The 23,853-nt window shown below is 43.8% G+C and overlaps 1 protein-coding gene across 2 annotated transcripts in view; it reads right to left on the bottom strand.

The window, feature by feature from the left end:
* SUGP2 (SURP and G-patch domain containing 2) overlaps positions 1 to 23,853 on the bottom strand; it is a 43,827-nt gene that overhangs the window by 917 nt on the left and 19,057 nt on the right. Inside the window, exons 6-10 of one of the 2 annotated variants that reach the window (XM_087703244.1) lie at positions 21,699 to 21,810; positions 19,551 to 20,029; positions 14,403 to 14,467; positions 12,143 to 12,285; positions 2,744 to 2,861 (exon numbers count right to left, since the gene is read on the bottom strand). In XM_087703244.1, the coding sequence (XP_087559370.1) occupies positions 2,744 to 2,861; positions 12,143 to 12,285; positions 14,403 to 14,467; positions 19,551 to 20,029; positions 21,699 to 21,810 (917 nt within the window). The remainder of the gene's footprint in view (positions 1 to 2,743; positions 2,862 to 12,142; positions 12,286 to 14,402; positions 14,468 to 19,550; positions 20,030 to 21,698; positions 21,811 to 23,853) is intronic. The other variant, XM_087703245.1, reaches the window with a different exon arrangement.

Raw genomic sequence — 23,853 nt, 5'->3', positions numbered from 1 at the left:
TCAAATTCTGAAGTTGAGAGAGAAAATGCTTCTAAGCAACTTGGAAGAATAGGAAAGTTGACCATTAAACAAAACATTGATGGTTTAACCCAATAGAAGTTGCACATCTATAGAGTATTTCAAGCTTCCAGATCAAACTGGTTGTTTTGATAGCAGGCAAACATAGGCAATGATCTGCTAGGTACAGGGAAGAGAAACCAACAGCCCTAAAAATAAAGAGCTAGAACAGAAAAAAGATATCAGGATGGTGTCTAGGCTTCAAGGCAGTGTCCATTTGCTAGGATTGGATCCCAAAAGCCTGAAGGATGGGAATTACTTAGAATTCTTCAAGAATTCAAATGTACTTGCAAATCTTTTGATTCAAGCAATGAAGCATCTGGTTTGTATCAATGGCTTCTGAACATCTTAGAAAGTGATGGAACAGGTCATTAGTTGCTGGCTAGCATGATCTTCAAAGCTTTTATTCTGCGCCATGATTTTATTTGGCATTTCCTGGAGCTCTAAAGTTTGTCTCAAGAAACAGCTAGGAGAATACCAAACAAGGTGCTGCAGTATATGCTATCACAAGTTTTTTTAAAAAAATGAAAACAAGTGTGGGGAATCATGCATATTTCAAACCCCACCCCAAAATGGAATGTGGTGGGAAAAGAAACTCCATGGCTGTGAGAATTGAAATACGAGAAAAAAAAAGGTAATACCAACAAGATGAAGACATCTTCTGGAGACAATCATAGAAAAACTGAAAGACTGGACAAATTTGATGGCAAACATGCTACCTGGAACTTCAGATAATATGAATTAAGAGGTATGATTAATCTGCAAGAATTCTAAATTCAAATAAGGATGCTGTGGATAATCAGTTTTTAAGTTGGATTTTACACATAAAGAGTCTTTACGGTACAAGATGTTATTTGATTAACGTAAGTCTTTGTCATATTTATGGCTGCTTTGGTAGACTTAAGGAAAAAAGAGATGTTATCTTGAGGAGGTACAATTGCACCTTCAACAAACTGTAATCATATTTATTTAACAGGATATAAAATAGGCATGCAAATTCCAAACAGCTTTATCTCCTACAAAGAAGCTTCCTGAGAATATCCAGGCACCATCATGGAAATTAAAAAAAGACAATCTAAGCATGTGAACAAAAGACATTCAGGCTGGCTTAAATACTGCACATATTTGGGAAGGAGGCCTGAGAGACATTGTTGGTAAAAGTTCCCAAAACAAGTTCACGAAATTTATGCTAAGATAAATGGTTTGGTCTGTTGCAGAATTTTTCATTAGCAACTTCCCGGACCCCAGAATTGATGAAAATAGGCAGAATTTGCCAAATGTAATATATACTCCCAGAGGCGATGCATGCCAGGAGTTCATATTAAAAATTGTAAAATTGTCATGTTGACCTTAAAGAAAAAAAAATGAGGAATTTCACCTATTCAGACCAGGTTTAATCCAGTCTACCTTGTTCAAAATACATATTGTGGGCTTCTCCTATTACCGTATTTTTCGTAGTATAAGATGCACCAAGATTTTGAAGAGGCTATTTTTTTGCAAAGGTTTTTGCATTCTGCAGACCTCCCCAAAACAGCCCATTTTTTGCAAAAACTGGCCTTTTTTGTCAAAAAAGGGCATGCATAGCCTTTAGGCAGCTTATAGAGTACTGCTGGGGACTGGAGGGGGGGGAGGGCAAACATGAGCAAAAATATGGCCCATTTTTCGCTCATTTTTGCCTTCCCCAGTCCCTAGGAGCACTCTGGAAGCCTCCTAAAGGCTATGCCCAGCCATTTTTGCAAAGGGGGCGGGGTTTTGGGAGACCAAAGATGCTGTATTCAGTATATAAGACACCCCCAGATTTTCACCCTCTTTTTTGAGGGAAAAAGGTGCATCTTATACTCCGAAAAATATGGTAGGTCCCAACAAGAAGTATTGGCCAAAACTCCTGACCATAACTTACCCCACATGGACATTAGCTAGGTTGATTGAGGTTGCTAGGAATTACAGCTTCAAACATTGGAAGGGGATTTGACTGTGGAGATTGTTATAAATGGCTGCTAAGGCATAGATGACTTTTGATTAAAAGGAGGACTGCTCCTGTTTCTGAAGACCAGGTATCTTCTCTTAGGATACTAAAGGTAAAGATACAGGTTCCTCTCGCACATATGTGCTTGTTGTTCCCAACTCTAGGGGGCGCTGCTCATCTCTGTTTCAAAGCTGAAGAGCCAGCACTGTCGAAAGATGTCTCCGTGGTCATGTGACCGACATGACTAAACACCGAAGGCACACGGAATGCTGTTACCTTCCCACCAAAGGTGGTTCCTATTTGCATTTTTACATGCTTTCGAACTACTAGGTTGGCAGAAGCTGGGGCAAGTAACGGGATCTCACTCCATTACACGGCACTAGGGATTCGAACCGTGGAACTTTCTGATCGACAAGCTCAGCATCTTAGCCACTGAGCCACCGCGTCCCTCTTAGGATACTGGAGATGTTTAATTTGACAGCTTTTTTGCATGCTGGGAGGGAACCGGGAAAGATCCAAAATTGAAATCAATTTCTGGCAATACCGAACAGCAATAAAGGCATCCTAGCCATCAGAATATAATATCAGTAATGTCACTCTGGATTTTCAATAAAGAACCAACAATGTGAACAAGAGAGAATCTCTGTGGATTCTTTTTTTTTTTTTTTACTCTTGCAACAATTTAAAATGAAAACGACTGGCTCCATTTTGCACACCTACCTATTTATTGGCTCTTTTCATATAGTACATCTGGATCATTCTCTGACGGAACGTAGCAAAGGTATCCTCTTTGTTCTTCCCTGCAACACCCAAGCCCTCCCCTGCCGAGGTAGAGCCCCTATAGGAGGCAAAAAAAAAATAAAATTAAATTAAAGTAAATATGGAGATATCTCAATTTCTTACTGTCAGCTCCAATGACAATGTGCAGGATGAACTGGAGGTGGGGGGAGGGGGGGAAGGAACTTAGTTGCAAAGCTTTCAAAAAGATAATCAAATTTGACGACGTTGATCTGTGAGTTATTGGGTGCCTTAAATCAGCTGCGGTGTAAATTTCAGAGGCTTGCAAAAAGTACCTGATCGCCTTCCCAAAGGAACTAAGCTTGCTATGGTTATTCAGAAGACCTGTTGGGGGGCATGAACTTTCACTAGTTAAGCAGTATCCCAGATTGCTAATGTGTAATACTTTGGTTCTCAGAAAAATAATCTCCTGTCCTGCTCTTTCACCCAAGGAGCGGAGCGACGTGAATTAAGATTCTTAAGGAAGGTTTAGCAAAAAGAAGCTAGAGAATCCTCCAGTAAATTTCATGATCAAACAGGGATTAGAAGCTCTTCCTGAGGTCTAAACCAACCGCGTATCTGCTACCAAGCAAACAGAAGAGATCCGTTCTTACAAAAAAAGGAGGAGATGCCACGAAAGCCGGGAAAAGTAATGGCTTTCCCAGCTTGTTTCTATGGGGGTCACTCAGTGGAATCAAAGGTCTTCTACCATTGAAAATAAAATAACTCAAAAGATGTAGTCATCTCTAACAATGATTAGCAGTATGCTCTCTTCATTTGCCTTTTATTCTTCCGGCTTCTCCAAGAAGAGCAGCAAACGCTCTGTTAAGTCTCTGGTGCAAAGTGATTCGCTGAATGCCTGTTTTTATGAAGCAGTATGAACCTCAGAAATATCCACAACCTCAGATATGCAGATGATACCACTCTCGTGACAGAAAGTGAAGAGGAGCTAAAGAGCTTCTTGATGCGGGTGAAGGACGAGAGTGCAAAAGTTGGCTTGAAACTCAACATAAAGAAAACTAAGATCGTAGCATCCAGCCCTCTCAATTTCTGGCAAATAGTTGGGGAAGAAATGGGGGTAGCGATAGATTTTATTTTCCTGGGCTCCGAGATCACCGCAGATGAGGACTGCAGCCAAGAAATTAGAAGATGCTTGCTCCTGGGGAGGAAAGCTATGGCAAATCTAGACAGCATACTAAAAACCCTGCCAACAAAAGTGCGTATAGTCAAGGCTATGATTTTCCCAGTTGCAATGTATGGATGTGAAAGGTGGACTGTAAGGAAGGCTGAGCACCAAAGAATGGAGGCCTTTGAATTATGGTGCTGGAGAAGACTCCTGCAAATCCCTAGGACTGCAAGGGGATCAAACCGGTCAGTCCTGAAGGAGATCAACACTGACTGCTCTTTAGAAGGCCAGATCCTGAAGAGGAAACTCAAATACTTTGGCCACCTAATGAGAAGGAAGGATTCACTGGATAAGAGCTTGATGCTGGGAAAGATTGAGGGCAAAAGAAGAAAGGGACGCCAGAGAATGAGGTAGTTGGATGGACTCACTGAAGCAGTCAGCATGAGCTTAAATGGACTCCAAAGGATGATGGAGGACAGGAAGGCCTGGAGAAATGTTATCCCTGAGGTCATGATGGGTTGAACACAACTTCGCAACTAACAAATGAGTAAAATCAATTTGGAATAGAAGCAGAGAGTGATGCCTTTTTTTAAAAAACTGCCCTGTATAAACTATAAAGAAGGAGAAGAGAAGACCAAAGTAAAATTGGTTGAGATATAAATGTTATATAAAAGGGTTTCCTCAATATCCTTGAGATTAACTTTTCTCTTAGAACAATATTTCCAAATGTGTAGATCATGGTGAAAGAAACAGCGAACTTGTAAAAGATTCGAGTGTTTTATATCAATTATCCTGATATGGAAAAATCATTTGGCTCTGTCATCAAATATAAATCAACCATTTATCTAATAAGGCACCTTCCAACAGGGGGAGCCTATTATAGCTGACAGGAAGTGGGCAGAAAGATGTAGGCGTTGTATTTTCATTAAGAATTCCCAGTGGCATCTTCTGCGCCAAATGTAGAGACTTTAGCAATCCAGAGATATTGTTTAATTATACACTGCCCAATTCCCTCTGTTCCAAAATATGATATAGGTAGTCCTCGACTTACAACAGTTCATTTAGTGACTGTTCGAAGTTACGACTGCACTGGAAAAAGTGACATGACCCTTTTTCACACTTAGGACCACTGCAGCATCCCCAAGGTCCTGTGATTTACATTCAGATGTTTGACAATTGCTTCACATTTACGACGGTTGTGTGTCCCGGAGCCATGTGATCCCCTTTTGCGACCTTCTGACAAGCGGAGTCAATGGGGAAGCCAGATTCACTTCACCACTGTGCTACTAATTTAAGAACTGCGGTGATTCACTTAACAAATGTGCTGAGTGCTATAAAGCCCTGGGATTCTGACCTGTGTCTTACGCATGGTTGGCGGTTGTATAAAGGATCAGTTCACATGGAAGCTGCCTTGATATTTAAGGGACTCGCAGAGTAGGACGACGAAATAGAAAAGCTCAGGCACATGATCTGCCCTTCAGAACGATGGAACAATCGTAGCCCACTTTTTGAGAAACAACTGTGTCAAATTTCATATGGGAAGAGGTAAGCACTGCACAAATCAAAGTGTTGTGGCCGCCACTGAGCTGGCAGCGAACTCGGACGATGTGGAGGTTGGGGAGGAATGTGGGCCAGTCCTGGAGTCTGTGGAAGGTTCGGATGGATGCTCTGCGTGGGAAGCAGAGATAGAGCCAGGGCCATCCAACAGCTGGGGCCTATTACAGATGCACGTATACGCAGAGCTGTCAGGAGAGGAGAACAACTGAGGAACAGGAACTGACTGGGGATGAAAGGCACACGTGGACACTGAATGGTCCCTCCCTGGCTGGGGAATAAATAGAAGCAAAAAGGAAGTGGTGATTGCAGGAGACAACAGTTCGGAAGATTTGTTATTGTGGTTCCTGCCTCAGAGACGGCTTGTCAGGAATTAATGTACAGCTTTGAGACTGGAAGCTCTCAGCGTGGCAATTATCCAAGGAACCGATAAGGTCTGCTACTGCAATTAACCCTTGGAAGGATTATTGCCTGGACTTTTCTGTGTGTGAATGCCATGAATTCACAGTAGCTAAATAAAGAGGGTTTTTTGGTTCTGCTAAGGGTGGATCAGAACACAAAGAGAGATTTCAGATGAACTAATTCTTATCATTATGAGCCTTCTGGTGAGATAGACGATCCGCTGCCTATAGACTGTTCTTCCACTCAGCTCTATCTCCATCCTTGATTCAGTCCAAGGAGATGGGAAATGAACACTTGGAAGCCCCTGATTGATTAGAGCCAAATTCATAACCACCGGTAAAGAGAGCGCGAGAATAAGAAATGGCTCGATCTGGTTTGAATGGGAAAAAACAAAAAGCCAGAGCAGCATAGGAAGATCTGGAATACTTCCAAACCATCTTGAGCAAAGCTGCTCGAAAAAGATGCACTGAAGTAGGTCAGCATCCTAAGGAACAGAAAAAGTGCAGTTGATTCCTTGTGCCATCCTGAGACCACAGCTGCAATGCTGTCCATTTTTTCCTAGACCCCCCCCTAGTGACGAAGAACATGAAAACTGGCGTCATTTAACTAGTGGCTGAGGATCTCTGCTCTAACTTACAATATCGAAATTAATAAAACATTTGCCAATATTTGGGTGGTGGTAATGAATGCGTTGTGGGATCAAATGTCCCAAAGGTGCTTTTTTCAAGAGGCAGCTGGGCTTTTTGGGTTTTCTTTGAAGATGTTTCGCGTTTCATTCAAGAAGCTTCTTCCATTCTAACGAATCCCTCCTTCCATTTTCTCCTCAGGAGCCAAGGTGGCGCAGTGGTTAAATGCAGCACTGCAGGCTACTGCTAGATCAGCAGGTCAGCGGTTCAAATCTCACCGGCTCAGGGTTGACTCAGCCTTCCATCCTTCCGAGGTGGGTAAAATGAGGACCCAGATTGTTGGGGGCAATATGCTGACTCTCTGTAAACCGCTTAGAGAGGCCTGAAAGCCCTATGAAGCGGTATATAAGTCTACTGCTATTGCTATTGCTATTGCTCCTTCCAAATCCTTCCGTTTCCCCACCATCCAGTCAGAGCTTAAGAAGCTTCTTGGATGAGAAGCGAAACGTCTTCAAAGAAAAACAAAGAAAGTCCAGTTGCCTCCTGAAAAAGCACCTTTGGGACAACGGTGACCTGGATGACTGAATATCTCCTTAGACTTGGGATCAAATGGCAACTCAGATGAAAGCAAAGGTATCCAGACTTAAAGCTATTGTGTTCTGTGCCTTGGGGATAATGGTAAATTGGAAAAGGTTCAGCCAGCAGCTATTACTCTTCCTGACTCTTACGTGCTGGAAGATTGCGAAGGTAGGAGACAAAAGGGAAATACAAATAAATGGGAAAATTTTGCCATGGAACAAAACAACCCAACTCCTCTGTCTAGTGCTCAATTATCGCATCATATCATACAATAGCAATACTTTCTTTTACAGAGATTATTCTAGAAGGCACTGAACCCTCTTCCGCTGTTAGCACAAAAAGGAAGACTGTAGGGAAGAGTCAGACATGGTTCAGAAAGTTTTGTCAGTGATCTTGGTGCTGAGGGATCTTGGGGTTACTGTAATCTGAGGGACAGAGTTTGTAAACAACTAGTTTCTGACAACACGCACTGCCTCTTCTGTAGAATATGAGAAAACAGGGAAGGAGATGAATTAAATCTAGCAACGTTGTGCATTCAGAATAGATTACTGCAGTATGGGTGGCTGGGGAATTCTGGGAGTTGAAGTCAACAAGTCTTAAAGTTGTTAAGATTGGAGATGCCCTACTCTACTGTACAGCTGCGGATGCCCTGTTGAACCTACTCAAGTACCACATACCATTACAGGTAGTCCTCAAATTACAACAATTCGTTTAGTGACCGTTCAAGTATTTCACAGTTAAGACTGTTACTGCACCCCCAAAGTCAGTGATCAACATTCAGACACTGGGCAACTGACTCATATTTGTGACGGTTGCAGCATGATTCCCCTTTTGCAAACTTCTGACAAGGAAAGTCAGCGAGGAAGCCTGATTCACTTAACAACAGTGTTCCTAACTTAACAATTGCAGCAATTCACGTAAGTGTGGCAAGAAGGGTTGTAAAATTCACTTAACAAATGTCTCGCTTAACAGCAGCAATTGTGGACCTCAGTCGAGGACTACCTGTACATCCTTAATTCATCCAGCCCAATAATGTCCTGACAGGCTGACAGCAGTTTTTTGGATGTCTTTTCAACCACTCTGATTTTTTTTAAACTGGAATGTAAGAATTCAGACCTGTGTGTGGAAAGCAGAGGCAATCTATGAATGCTCTGATGAGCTTGTGGTCACCTACTTTGTATGGAAAGTCCCTATCTCAATCCTTAGCATTTCCAGAAATGAACTGTAAAGGCCCTGATTAGGAGAAAGCAAGATTTACAGATGTTTAATCACTAGTTGTCCCTGGGTTCTAAATTCAGGCCAAGATTACACCAGAAATTACAGAAATCAAGAGTCCATCATCATCGGGAGGGATACAGGACCTCTCATCTTTCCAATAAACAACTAGGTTAGCTGACCCAATGCTCTAATGTGCCATAAGGCAATTATTTATATTTCAGTTACAAATTCTTGCTATAAAACGGGAAGCTACTGTGGGCTGATATTAAGACTTTGTATGTTGTGAGCAGAAACTACACGGCTCAGGATTAAATTACTATTTTCAAAAGGATTGAAGGTAGGAAGATACTTCTTTCTCAATACCTACCTCAATACCTTCTCAATACCTTTGCCCGTATGACATTGCCGAAAACCGGCCTGTGCATGCACACTGGCCAGCTGGGTGTCAGGCACACATGCGTGCTAGAACCCAGAAGTTTGGCTTTTCCGGAGCGCAGCACCGACGAGCGCACATGCGACCCTTCTGTGTGACCTTTTTGGCACTTGGTGCCGAAAAGATTCGCCATCACTGATCTATAAATTAAAGTTCAGGTCTGTGCTTATGAACTCACGGTCTATGGCCAGGTATGTGAGAGAAATGGCAATAGAACCAGCTATCTGAGTAGGGAGGGAGGGAGTGGCTTGCCCAGGCTAATGACTGAGAAAATGATAAAAACCATCCTGGCACACAAGCAAAATCTCTGGAGAATAGATCAAGGTGGCTAGAAGCCACTGTGGAGCTGAAGGGTCCGGAAGAATCAGAGTCAGATTGCCAAGGATTTATAGATCTTGTTCACAAGGTTAGAAATATATGAGAGCCCTCAGCAGTTAGCATTCATTAGAAGTACATAGATAGCTTGGGAAGGGGGCTCTGGGAGATGGTGGATGTGGTAGATAGGTAAGAATAGGGGTCCTGAATATACTTAGAAAGTGGGAGGTCTTCAGTGCTCTTCGAGCTTCCTTGTTTTCTTACAGACATTACATTACCCAGCTAAGCGACATCATCAGTGATAGAAAGGAGCGAGGTTTGCTTCCATGATATATACTAGTGGCTTGCCCTGTCAGTGTCGGTGGGAGTGGTCTTAAGTGTTTCCTTATTAGGAAATAGATTTCATATATACTAATTTATGTGTCAAAGGTGAGATTGACTGGACAGCAGGAGTGTTTGATGTCCAGCTAGACCTGGAGGAATGCCCCGTACATAGGGGTGGACACTGGCAAGAGGTGCATATGGCAAGGATAGGTAGTAAAATGGGTTCATATTTGCTCTCTGGAAGTGAAATAAATGGGAGTCAGGTTGAAGCAGAGAAGGTACAGCAGTGGCACTGAGTAAGTTAATGCAGAAGAAGGAGAACCTCCACACCAGTGCAGGTCCTTCTAGGCCAGCTGCTTCAGTCCTGGGTGGCTGAATAGTCAATAGTTCCTTGTCTCAAGCTGCTGCCAATTATCATCAGGCCTGTGTGGAATAAGACTTGACATGGAGTTAGATGAATGCACAAATCTGGCACATATTATTGAGATTTAGTTTGGGCACTGTGGGAGCCCTGTTGGACATCGATCCTTTTGGGTTTCAGTAGCGCAGCAGCCGTGATGTACAGCTTGGGAAGGAAGGGTGGACATTACTGTACGCAAAACCATTGCAGTTACTGGGAAATGCGGCCCTGGAGGCAGGCTGTTGCAGATGCCTGTGCATAAAATTAAAAATATCAGCTGGGATACGGTGTCACCACGGGCTCGTCTGAAGTACGGTGGCCCTGACATACATAAGTGGGCACACGCTGGACCCGGTGACTTTGCCGATGTTGACTGACATCCTGGTCACTACTATTGTAGAGTACTGCATGCTCAGGGTGTGGCTACCTTTGAAGACAAAGTGCTGATCGTTATCCATAAAGCCCTCTCTGATGCAACATGGGGATGTGTCAGGAGCTACCTTATCAAACATGATTCTGCCCATCCAACTTGATCATCCAGGACAGTGATGCCGAAAAGGGAGCGCACATGCATGCTCATCTGGGATGCGACCCGGAAGAGGAGCTGCCCAGGGGGCATGCGTGTGCCGGAAAATGCACTTCCGGTTTCTGGCGGGGGCATGTGTGCTGGCCAGCTAGACTTCCGGTTAATGGCTGGGGCAAATGCTCGTGCCAGAAAACGGAAGACCAGTTCTTCCAGTTTCCGGCACTGCCGCAAGCATGCGGGCCAGCTGATCATCGTGCGCGCATGCGGGCCAGAAACCCAGAAGAGGAACGGGCGACGCCACGCATGACAGGAGACTGGGCTCCGCATGCCACTTTGGGCACTCGTGCCATCGGTTCACCACCACGGATCTAGGAGAAATCTGCTGAGGGTGCTACCCCAAGTGTGGTATGAGGCTACATGAATAAGAACCTGAATATTTAACGGGTCTAGCTTTTCTATGTAAACTCTGTTCATTCAGCAAGACCAACCTGGAGGGCTTGCTGCAAAGTCCTGACCCCCAGGTAATCTTGAGAGCAGGGATCCTGAGAGCACCTCTTCCCAGGATCTTATCCCCTCTGAAGTAGACTACTCAAGGAGAGAAAAGTAATACCTTCCCCTGCTAGCATTTTGGAGGTCTACTAAAACTAGATTTTCTGGAGGTCCTTTAGGGTGTGGATGGTCTTCTGAGCATACAGATAATAAATATAGCTCCAAGGTTTGGTGGAGATACCTTGTGAAGTTGATTGGGATGCATTTACTTTTATCATTGTTGTATTTGTGGCCTTGCTTTTTTTTTAAACTGAACTGTTGGATGTTCATTTCTCAGAGTCTTAAAGATTGGCGCAATAGGCACACAGAAATAAATAGGATGGTCTGATGGCAGATATTTTCAGCAATAGCTTCCATACTGCGCAACACACCTCTGTAAGACATATTTGTCCTAAACCCTCATTCCAGAAGGCCATAAGGACTTATTCCAATATATAATTATTGGCCTTTAATAAAATTGAAGATGGCCACTGGCTTAGCGGAATAAGTGTTTTACTAGAAGCAGGATTTTTATTTTCTCCTGTGATTGGGGCGATGTGCAAATATATAAAATAAAGAAACAAGTAAATAAATAATCTTATTTTACATTCAAAGAGCTGTGATTCAGGCAAAATAGACTCTGGCCTATCCTTCTACAGGCACACAAAACAAGCATTTTTGCCGTTGTTATTTTATGTTGGGTTTTATAGTTTAAAATGCTGTTAGAGCCACCCAGAGTAGATCAGAAGATGGGAAGTGATATAAATATTGTAAGTAAGTAAGTAAGTAAGTAAGTAAGTAAGTAAGTAAGTAAGTAAGTAAGTAAATATTTTCTGAGCTGAAATAAATCAATCCCTTTGGAACATTCTTGATGTTACACTGTATAGAACAGGGGTCGGCAACCTTAAACACTCAAAGACCCACAAAGATCCTAACCGAAAGCCCTATCAAATATGGAGGCAATTGGTGACAGGGAGCTGCAGCAGAGGGCTCCAGAGCTGCAAGTTGCTGATCCCTGGTATAGAACAAGGATGCAAAATAAATCTTTGTTTTCTCCTTTTTTGAACTAGGCTACACAAATAGACCCCTGAATTAAGACAATCAAAATTCCCTTTATCCTGAGCTTGGGAGAGAAACTCCAAAGAAGCTTGGAATTTGCTGCATCTTGAGTTTACAAAAGCTATTTAAGAAGCAACGAATGTAAAAGCTTAGAATTAATACTAGGGAATAAGTGGAAACTGTACACTTGGAAAACAGTCTAATCCAAATGCGTGAGTGCTTAAATGCGTCTCTTGCCCCCTTTATACATACACGTCGACGGGTTCCTGGATGCCTTTGCCATGTAACCCAAGGCCACGCCCTTCTTGCCAACCCATTCTTTGAAGTATTTGGAAGCCAATGTTCTTCTCATTTAGTTTCTTATTATAGAATTCCAAGTCCTTTGTTTTCTGTTGCTGACAAATAAAAATAAGATTCAACAGAAGGGAACATAAAAGGAGATGTTAAACACAACCATAAGCAGAGATCTCCCATCTTTGGGAAAGGGGGAAATTGGGACATTTTAAAACCATATGACAGATGGCGAGACAAAATGGCTGATATGATCTTTACATAATCATCAAATGGGCCACCAATGGATGTGGTCCACCCTAAAACATAAACTTACCTAAAGATAAATCTGGAATGATGCTGTCTTTACATCGTTTTCCTTTAGCCTCCCTAGAAACTCACTGTAAAGGTACTCCTCAACTTACGACCAGTCACTTAGCGACCATTCAAATTTACAACTGATCTCTCCAGGGCTACTTATGACCTGGATTCAAAGTTTTGATGGCCCGTCCCTTATGATCATGTGATCACATTTTTGGCGCTCAGCAACAGGCCTGAATTTACAGCCACATGCAAAAGACTTGTGGTCCTCTTACCATGATTGACAATGGGTGTTTTTTTTTTGTTTTTTGTTTGCTGCAAACCAATGTTTACTTTTGATGTCCGGCTGATAGGTGGACTTCTGGGAGTTGGAAGTCCACCTATCTGAAAGTTGCTAAGATTGAGAAAAGCTAAGGGTCCCAGAAATCCTATCCCAAAGAATTGTGTAGAAATGTTTTCCTCCCTTGCGCATTTAAATAGCTCGTGTTTCCTTTGTAAGGAATTTAAACCCAGACATTAGTGCTTTATTTTGCTGATGTTGAAATGTATACTTTTCTTGACCAGGAACTGGCAAAGTGCTGTTTCTGTGCCTCATTTATCAAGGCAAATTGATCAATGAAGTGATCAATGAAAGATCACTAAGAAACTACCTCCCAGGGCTTATGTATCCTGTTTTGCTGAAAATAAGCCCTCCCCAAAAATATTGCAACACAGCAGCAGCCATGAGGTGACCACGCTCGCCGCCTCCTGCACCTCAAAAATAATAAGACCCAAAATAAGGCCAAGTGCTTATTTCGGGGGGGGGGGTCAAAAGAAAACAAGGCCCTGTCTTATTTTGGGGGAAACACGGTAACTAGGAAGAAAGACATTGTGAACTGAAGCTAAACTGGCTCCTTCCATCTCTAGGGATTTTGCTTCACCCACCATCCCTTGTCAGGCAGAAGACACAGCTGCTACTACTAATGTTGACGTGGGGCTGGGAAGTTGATCTGCGATTACAGGAAGCTTTAACTATTCCATGCCAGGGAAACTGCAGGGACACACAAGTACAGGCAGTCCTTGACTTGCGACCGCAATTGAGCCCAAAAGGCCTGTTGTAAGCGAGGACATTTGTTAAATGGGTTTTGCCCCATTTTACGACCTTTCTTGCCACAGTTGTCAAGGGAATCACCGCAGTTGATAAGTTAGTTACCCGGCTGTTAAGTCAATCTGGCTTCTCCACTGATTTTGCTGGTCAGAAGGTCGCAAAAGGGGGACGCAGCAACGGTCGTAAGTATGTATGAACCAGTTGGCAAGCATCTGAATTTTGATCACAGGATCAGAGGGACGCTGCAAAAGTCATAACTATGAAAAACGAGGGTGCTGTGTGATAAGTTGTAAGTGCAAGGACTGGTTGCAAGTCATTTTTTTCATTGCCATTGTAACAGCATTGTGATACAAATAAATGGATTCGCATACGTTAATGGATTCTTAAGTGATGAGTTGGCGTGTCTCATTTAATGGCTGTTCTGATTAGCCAAAGAAATTCTGGTTCCAACTGCAGTCATAAGTCAAGGACTACTTGTATACGAACACATTCCAGCATGCAAATTCTAATTTGTGATCCAATACGGCACTGTGTAGACCAGGGGTGTCCAAACTTGGGAACTTTAAGACTTGTGGACTTCAACTCCCAGAATTCTGTTGCCAGTTGGCTGGGGAATTCTGGGAGTTGAAGTCCACAAGTCTTAAAGTTCCCACGTTTGGACACCCCTGGTGTAGACAGTTGGACTTAAATAAAAGCACAGGTAACAGAGTAGAAACGAAAGTTAAAAAGAAGAATTCTCACCCAATCTTTACGGCATATTCTGTTTTGCATTACTTGGGAGAAAAGTTGTGACATAAAAATCCCAGTCTTAAAAGAGAATCATTTTTGCCTCACCTTTTTATTTTTATACGCAGGATAGCCACGAGGTCGGTCATAAGAGATACGCACCGGATCATGTACTAAAAAGCAAAATTAGAGACCAAATCAATTCTAGGTCAAATAATTATTGTCATGTAATTGCACTTTGGGGTTTTACAGCAGGAATCCATATAGATCAGTACTACTGTGTCCAGAGATTGTTCTGACCGGGGCTTCCCAAGAACATGAAGCAAACTCCTTGTCCTGACGAAAACCCCTTTTTATTAATTTGCTGTGAATTCTGCTCATTCACATCCAGCAAAGTCTTTCAAGGGAGGATTTAAACTCACAGACCTTCTCTGGCTTGGAGAGTTGCCAGGCCGATATCTGCAAAACTTGGCCAGGAGTCTCAGAGTCACGAATCAATTAAACAAACTAATTGCCTCCTGCAAACTTCCCTCCCCTTTTGCTCCTCTTTTATTTCCTCTGGTAGGGGCCATTCATCGTCCACCTGTGGCCTTACTCCCAAGTCGACCCCTGTTCTTTGGTTGTTCCCTTCCTCTGGCAACTCTGTGCATGCACACACTGGGAACAGGCTCCAGCCATTCATCTGCCTCACTGATGTCTGACTCTGAAGGCAGCTGATAACTAGCATACGGCTCTGGCCCCCTCTCTGCCTCCGACACAGAGCGCTCATCAGAGCCTTCCCTAGACTCCAGGACTGGCCCATGTTCCTCCCCAACCTCCTCACTGTCCGAATCTACTGCCAGCTCTGTTGGCCGCTGGCGGGCCACAACAGCAGGAAACAGTTCTCCCTTGTCTCCAGCATCAGAGGCGGATGGCCTCCAAAGAAGGTATATTAGATTAGCCATAGGAAGTGCTGAAGCACTGGATGTCTCAATTTACAATGTAATTGGGGATCCTGTTTTTCATAACTGAAATATAATTCTGCTTTCAGGAACCCTAGGAAGAGGATGGAAGGGGGAGGAGGGGGAAGTTCCCGTCTCAGAAATCTGCTCGCTCAGGTTTCGTATTTGATATCTGCATTCCTTGGACAGGGAAGGGGAGGTTACTGTGGTTATCTGCAAGACTCTGTTGGCCTTAAGCTGTGCTACCCTGCGGAAGAGGCAGTTGAGTGGGCAGCAGAGTGGCATCCCTGCCAGGACTCCTCAATCCAATGGCTGAGATGGCGGAGAACTTCAAACAACCCAGAAAAATGACTGCCACAGCCATCAGAAATTTAACTCAGCCGAGAGTAACACATCTGAGATCACTTACTACAAGGGTGTCAAACTTGATTTCATTGAGAGCCATATCAAGATTGTGTTTGACTTCGGGGAAGGGGCGGGTGGGCGTGGTGCGGGCGTGGCCATCTCAAGGTCATTCATGTCACAGGCACTTGTGGTGGCCAAGTGCTAAGGCAGGACTTCCCTCAGACCCTCCCTCACGCTCATTATAATTGCCCTTCCTTCTTCCTTCTTCCAATGTCGGCTGGCAACCACAAGGAGGAGGGCCTTCTCAGTAGCGGCCCCGACCCTTTGGAACGAGCTCCCCGTAGAGATTCGTACCCTCTCCACCGTCCAGGCCTTCCGCACAGCCTTGAAGAACTGGCTCGCCCGTCAGGCCTGGGGATAAGGACCACTACCCCGCCCGAATGTTGTATGCATGTTGCGTATTATTTTATTATGTGTTGTTGTCGTAGTATTGTATTGTATTGTATTCCCCTCTCCCTGGTTTCTGTGAGCCGCGCTGAGTCCCCCCAGGGAAAAGGGTGGCCTACAAATAAAATCAATTCCAATTCCAATTCCAATTCTTTTTCCTTCCCTCTTCCTTCCTTCCTCCCCCTTTCCTTATTTTTCCTTCCTTGTGCTCTTCCAATCTTCCCTTCTTTTCCTCTGCCTTTCCTCTTTTTCCTTTCTCCTTTCCTGTCCCTTCTTGCATGCTTAAATGCAAAAGGGGAAACATTTCTCCTTTTTTGTTTTGAGTTTGTTTTGATAGCCCTGTCATACACACATGACCCTCCCGAGTTCCATTTTCACTGGCGGAGGCACCGTGGGCCGGTCCTTTGCCGTTTCCAGGGCCAGACCTAAGGACCCCGCTTTGAGTTTGACACCCCTAGACTTACTAGATCTATTTTTCTTCTTGGGGCAGAGGCCACATGATCTGAAAGGGTAGCACGTACTTAGTCTGAGGTGGCTTATATGCAATGTGGACTCCAATAAAGGAGAAAACAGCTAGTCCTCGACTTACGACCACAGCTGAGCCCAACCTTTCTCTTGCTAACCAAAACATTTGTTAAGTGGGTTTTGCCCCATTTTATGACTTTTCTTGCCACAGTTGTTAAATGGATCGCTGCAATTGTTAGCATAGGAACAGAGTGGTTACATGGCTCTGACTTCCCCACTGACTTTGCTTGTCAGAAGGTCGCAAAAGGAGATCAGATGACCCCCTGGGACATTGCAACCGTCATAAATATGAGTCAGCTGCCAAGTGTCTTGAATTTCGATCATGTGATCATGGAGATGCTGCAACAGTTGTTAAGTGTGAAAAGCAGTCATGAGTCAGTTTTTTTAAAATGCCGCTGTAACTTTGAACGGTCACTAAAGGAACTGTTGTAAGTCGAGGACTACCTGTATTTGTAGTTCAGGGTTGGAACGAGGGGCCATTGGTGCTCTCAGAGCTTGGTTGTTTTCTTGCAGGCGTTTCATTACCCAAACTAGCGTCCAATACCAGGGAAATCAGGAAATCTGGGCAGTTTCAAATGTGTATTAAGATTTATTGTGAGCTTAAGAATCTGAACTACTAACGGTCAAGGAAAATTAGAGGGAGAACAGGAAGGAATGCAAGGTGGGCTGAATTTGGCTCTCTCGTGGGTGCAAAGGGACTCATGACTGATGACACTTTTGACCCGTCGCTTGGGCTCAACCCGGTCATCTCCTATAATAAGGATGGCGAACCTGTGGCACACATGCAACAGGTGGCACGCAGAGCCCTCTCTGTGGGCACTCCAGCCATCGCCCGAGCCCAACTCCACCGTGCATGCCTCCCACCGGTCAGCTAATGTTCAGATCTCTGCTGTGCATGCGTAGGGGTGGGGTAGTGCATGCGGGGACGCGTGTGCACATGCATGGGGAGGGGCGCATGCACAGGGGGCACTTGGATTGCATTTTGGGACCTCGCACTGTGCCTCCACGCCCTGTTTTTGCTTCCAGGTTGGTGCAGGAGGCCTGGCACGCCCCATTATGGGCCTAGAAAGCGTCCTGCACCAACCTGGAAGCCAAAAATGGGCGAGGGGGGGGCAGGGCACATCTGTGGGATGGAGAGCATGGGGGGAAGGGTCGTGAACGCATTGCATTATGGGTGGAGGCGCACTTTCAGCACTTGACGACAAAAAGGTTAGCCCTCACTGTCCTATAACCAGGTTACAGCACTAGCACTGATGATGCCACCTAGTTTGGGTAGTGAAATGTCTGCAAGGAAACAACCAGGCTCAGAGAGCAACTGAGAGCAGCCCTTCAACGTGGGCTTCCTGGTGCTACGTCAGCTAAGGTTTTGCAATCATCACAAAATCAATATAATCAACACATACCCCTCAAGTAAGGCTGGATCCACATATTACCAGATTGGCTTAATGGCTACATTTACATGACATGTTGATGATTTTTTAAATGCAGCATTTAAACATATTTTTTTCCGTTCGCTAGTTTTGCAAATCCAGCCTGTTTGGACCGTTGGGTGAATTTAACTGATTGTGTTGACCCAGAGCATGAGTTTGTTCAATTAACTGTGTTGTGCAAAACCTGTCTGAACATAGCACAAAATCACTCAGAACTGCCAACTGCAATTAACTGCACCATTTGCTAGCTGTTTTCCAATGCTTCTGACACCTGTCTGATCTTCAACAAGAGAGATGGAGGCTACGTGCAGCTCTGCAAGACATACATGGAAAAATATGTTTTATCAGCACTGAGGATTAAAGAGAAGGGCACATTTTAGTGCAGAACCGAACAAATGAATCAACAAGTAATACGCTGTTAGAAACCTCACTGTGCAAATTACCTGCCTATTGCACCCATGTCGTAATTAGGAATTCAGTAAGAATTTTCCTCATTCTTCGGCTTGACACCAGCACAGATTGGTACGTTCGCAATGAAATTAGAAAAAATGTAGCTTATGATTTAAAAGAAACTGGGTTTACACACTGAGTAAGCCACAAAACTGGTACCTAAGGCCCAAGTCATTCACAAGGCACCCGTATAAGAGAATATTTGTAGCCCAGGGTTGAATAGTGGCATCCTGAATGATTGCTGAGCTTGACTGTTTTGTTTCAGACGTTTCATTACCCAACTAGGCAACATTGTTGGTGCTAGCAAACTACCCCCACAACTTCCTAGTGTTGCAGCCCGCCAGTAGAGCTGGCAGCAGAGTCAGACAGTAAGGAGGTTGGGGAGGAATATGGACCAGTCCTGTAGGCTGGGGAAGGCTCGGATGAGGGCTCTGCATCAGAGGCAGAGATGAGGCCAAGGCTGTCTGACAGTTCCCAGCTGCCTTCGGAGCTAGGCAGCAGTGAGGCAGTGGAACAGCTGGAGCCAGTGTGTGCATGTGCAGAGCTGCCAGAAAAAAAGAACAGCTAAGAAATCAGGGTGGACTTGGGAGTAAAGCCACAGGTAGATGGTGAATGGCCCCTCCCATAGGAAATAAAAGAGGAGTGAACCTTTGCAGTATATAATTTGTTCGTTCGTTCGTTTCAGGAGTGTGAGGATCTGTGGGTGAATCTCAGAGACTCTGTGCCAAGTCTTTCCCTGCATAGCACCTCATTTGGAAAATATTTACATGGTAGCTTTCCAAGATAGATTAGGTCTGTGGTCATAAATTCACCTTTGAAAGACTATTGACCACGCCTTTGCTGAATGTGAATGAGAGGAAATCACATTCTTCTAATAAAAGGGGTTTTGTCGGGACCAGGAATCTGCTTCATGCCTTTTGGGGAAGCCTAGGTCAGAACACCTAGCACTGGTCATTTTATCTAGCTAATGTCAGGGTTCCAAGTAATAACCCCAGCTGGATAATGACACGTCTGTATGAACCGAGCTCAGAAACCCCACCAAGGACCTCACATGTTTTGCACAATATAGGAGCAAGGTCGAAGACACATAGCCTACACAAAACACTTCCCCAGCTCACCTGTTGGTTCATCTATGAGACACACTCTCTTTGATGCTGGGATCAAGCCCACTTTCAGGGATTTGCTACTCATTCTCTTGCGGCCAAAGTGCGCGGGTGCCTGTGCCAGTGGCTCTGAAAGGCCACTCGCGGCTGTGCTGCTGGTCTGTCCTTCTTCTTCAGCCGACTTTGAATGCTCCCCTTGCATAAGCTCCTCTTCCAACATGGCTTCTTCTGGCTCCTCGGTTGGCCCTCTATCTTCCTCCTCTTCATCTCCCTCTTCAGCTTCCATTTCAGCTTGGGGAGCTTCTTCCTCCTCGTCCTCTTCCTCGTCTTCCTCGTCCTCCTCCAGGTTTCCCCATTCGCTTTCCTTTGGTTCAGACCTTTCATGGAAACCATCACCAGATTCCTTCTCATCACCAAAGCTGATAGAGGGGCATAATTCACGGACTTTCATGCGATAAAACTTGAAGGCAGAACTCTCTGGATCCTGCAGAAATCTGTTGGGTGGTGGTGGTGTTAGAACAGCGTTATTTATTATTACTAGTTCATTTCACTTTTCCTCCAAAAAAACCTGAATGACCCGGGGGGGGGGGGTGTGATGGGTTAGACAAAGCAACCTTCTTCCTCATAGAATTTTCTTCTTAAAAGAACTCTAAGTTAGGTTAGATAAAGCATGTGCCAAATCTGGACTTTGAGGCCCTCGATTCCAATCTGCAGCACCCAGATGGGGTGAAAACCATGCAGCCAAATTTCAGCAAATGGTCTACTGCAAGCTCTTGCCATGTCTACACCAAATTATACAATACATTACAATAGCAGAGTTGGAAGGGACCTTGGAGGTCTTCTAGTCCAACCCCCTGCCTAAGCAGGAAACCCTATACCATTTCAGACAAATGGCTATCCAACATCTTCTTAAAGACTTCCAGTGTTTATGATCAGCTTATGATCAGTTTACTGATCAGCTTGGCTAAGAATTGTTACAGTCTCCTCCCTTGAGTAACTTATGACCCGACAGTTTAAAAATGGATGCCCTCACATCAAAGAGAATTGTATTTAGCAATAGCAATAGCACTTAAGACTTATATACATAGCTTCGTAGTGCATTTACAACTTTCTCTAAGTGGTTTACAGAGTCAGCCTATTGCCCCCAACAATCTGGGCCCTCATTTTACCCACCTTGGAAGGATGGAAGGCTGAGTCAATCTTGAGCCGGTGAGATTTGACCTGCAGCTAGCAGTCAGCTGAAATACCCTGCAGTACTGCACTCTAACCCCTGTGCCATCTCAGCTCTAACTTATTACTTTTGTCTGACAGATAGGGAGCAGAGGTGGCACAGGGGTTATAATGCAGGATTGCAGACTAACTCTGCCCACTGCCAGCAGTTCCATTCTCACCAGCTCAAGCTCGACCCAGCCTTCTATCATCCTTTTGAGGTTGGTAAAAAGGGGACCCAGATTGGTGGGGCCAATATGCTGACTCTGTAAACCGCTTAGAGAGGGCTGTGAAGCACTGTGAAGTGGTATGTAAGTCTAAGTGCTATTGCTATAGTGTGGCGGCAATACAACTGATCAGCAAATTAAACCCCACCTGTACGTTGATCAAATAAGAAATGATCCTAAGCAAACAAGTTGCTTTCCACCTCAGTTCCCCCCTCCCAGTCTGAAAAAAATGAGACAGCTGTCAATCGTTTTGCAAGTGCCTTGCAAGGATTTCCAAAATATAGCAAGTACCTCAGGATTCTCTAAACCAGGGGTTTCCAACCTTGGCAACTTGAAGATTTGTGGACTTCAATTCCCAGAATTGAAGGTGGCACAGTAGTTAAATGCACCACTGCAGGCTACTTCAGCTGACTGCAGTTCTGCAGTTCAAATCTCACCGGCTCAGGGTTGACTCAGCCCTCCATCCTTCGAAGGTGGGTAAAATGAGGACCCGGATTGTTGTTGGGGGCAATATGCTGACTCTGTAAACCGCTTAGACAGGGCTGAAAGCCCTATGAAGCGGTATATAAGTCTAACTGCTATTGCTATTGCTAAGGTTGGAGACCCCTGCTCTAAACTATTATTGAATCATTTCAAAATATTTCTCTTATCCATTTGCACTTTTCATTGACAAGCAAAACTGGGGGGGGGGGGAGAGAAGAGAAGGAATAAACAACAAAGCACTCACAACAGGTCTGGATTATCGGCACTGTTATCAATGCTGAACTGCTCGATTTCCGGCCCAACTTCAGCAACAAATTCAGCCAGCTTCTGAGCGGTTACCATGACTTTAGGGTCCACTGAAAGGCAAGAGAAAGAAACCATTCAGGAAAGGGTTGTTGTTTTTTTGCAAGGAAACAGTACATGTAGAGGCACTGTCAATACAGTCTTATTTTGAATGCCAGCGAAAGGCAACATGAATAAATCCCATTCAAATGTTTTTAATCATTACTCCCCGATATAAAAAATGCCAAAGAATGAGCTTGGGAAAATCTGCATGTAGAACCTTTGCTGTATAAGGATCATATATGCTAAATACAAGTAGCTGGATACCTGTGCTTCGCTATGAAGCCATGTGATTGGGCCAGCCTGCAGGCCAGATGAGTCACAAGCTGGCCATGCCCATATAAGGCAACTGGCAGTTGGAACAGAGTTCCTTTCAGGTGGGGAGAGGGAGTAGAATGTCTAACTCCTTAGCATCGGAGCATGTTAATTACTGTATAAGAAATGCTAATGATCTGGTGATTATTTCAAAAAATCCTTTCTTAGTGAGCACCTAGAAGCCAAGAGGAACATATGTGATAACTTTCAAGTTTGTAGGCTTTATGGTTCTGGAGATTTCTTGATGTAGCGTGAGTGACATTACATACATATACATACATACACACAAACACACAAACACACACACACACACACACACAGGAAAAATTGGAACACCCCACCAGAGGAGGTTGTAATTTGAAAAATTTTAGACTGTGCCAAAATGGTTAGATTAACCTTCAAAATTAAATATGAAGAAGACACAGAATATTATATGATTTTGAATAAATTCCATGAATGGGCAGAAGCGAGAGATAGGAATTAGAGAAAAGTAAGATCATAAATCTTAGCTCTGAAAATAGGAATGTATATAAACATAATTACAATAATCAACCACACTGTAAATATTTTAATGTAAGAAGAAACTTAGCTAAAAGCTTTTTGGTTATATTATTACTTTTTGTTACTATATCATTATTATTGTTATTAGCTTGTATGTCAATGTGTAACACTTTTCATTTTCAGTCTTCTTTATTTATAATTGGTATATACCCTGACAATAAACTGTTTTTCAAAAAAGTGTTTTTGAATAAAATTTATTTTTTTTAAAAAGAACCTTTGCACAGAGTCAGCCATGACTCTTCCTTCATCAGGAGATTGTCCTCTATTATGCACTAGGTGCAAGGTATTGGGAGAGGGGAAAAATCTTTCTTGGCGGCTCAGTGGCTTCCCATATTCACAATATGTGGAGAAATAGGATTCAAATGGTACAAGAATTATGTAAATGTAAATTTCTAAAGAACAGATTAACAATTATGTTGAGATGATTGAGAATGGGAGCCAATTAGAATCTAATGGTTCTAAAAAAAATGTTATGCTAAGTGCACAGCTGCACCAGAAAACGTGGACTGCATTTCTAACAGACACCAAGCTGTGAAGGGGGTTGGTATGCAGTAGCACTGTAGTCTATTTATCACCCAATCAGTCAAACCGTAATCTTAACTACAATCTATTACTATGGCTACCATACCTTCAGCATGTTTTGGCACATCACTCAAACCCTGGTCTAATGTCTGATTGCTTACTGCAGCCAGATGTGTTTGGGACAAAAAAAAGGCAAAAAGCTGAGCTAGTTGAACAGTAACAGAGCAAAAGCTCATCTGCAATTGCGATCTCTACTCCTGCTCTTTTTTGCATCTTCTGTGGGCATGCAGTGGGTTAATCGCAATTATGAAAGTGGAGGAGATTCATCTGTCACTCACTCTATGCCTGGCAACTTCAGCCTGACTGGTTTTGTCTCAATTTCTTCAAGTTGGAAGGAAAAAAAATATGGAGGTACATAACACAATTGTCCTCGACTTATGACTGTAAGTGAGCCTGGAATTATTGTTGTAAATCATTGCAGTTGTTAAGCATTTCACCATGTGACCAGACCTGGTTTTACAACATCGTTTGTGGCAGTCATTAAGGGAATCCATCTTACCCAATGGATTTTTGTGCTGGAAGCTGCCAGTAAACCAGCAAAAAATAGGGGGAAAAAAGTCAGGTGATCACGGGATGCTGCAAAGGTGAGCCAGCTGCCA

This window comes from Thamnophis sirtalis, unplaced genomic scaffold (genome assembly GCF_051295495.1).
Source record: "Thamnophis sirtalis isolate CommonGarterSnake01/CBP01778 unplaced genomic scaffold, rThaSir2_p1.2 scaffold_1, whole genome shotgun sequence".
NCBI lineage: Eukaryota > Metazoa > Chordata > Lepidosauria > Squamata > Natricidae > Thamnophis > Thamnophis sirtalis.
The sequence above is the reverse complement of the archived record's forward strand: the minus strand, read 5'-3'. Positions and strand labels throughout refer to the sequence as shown.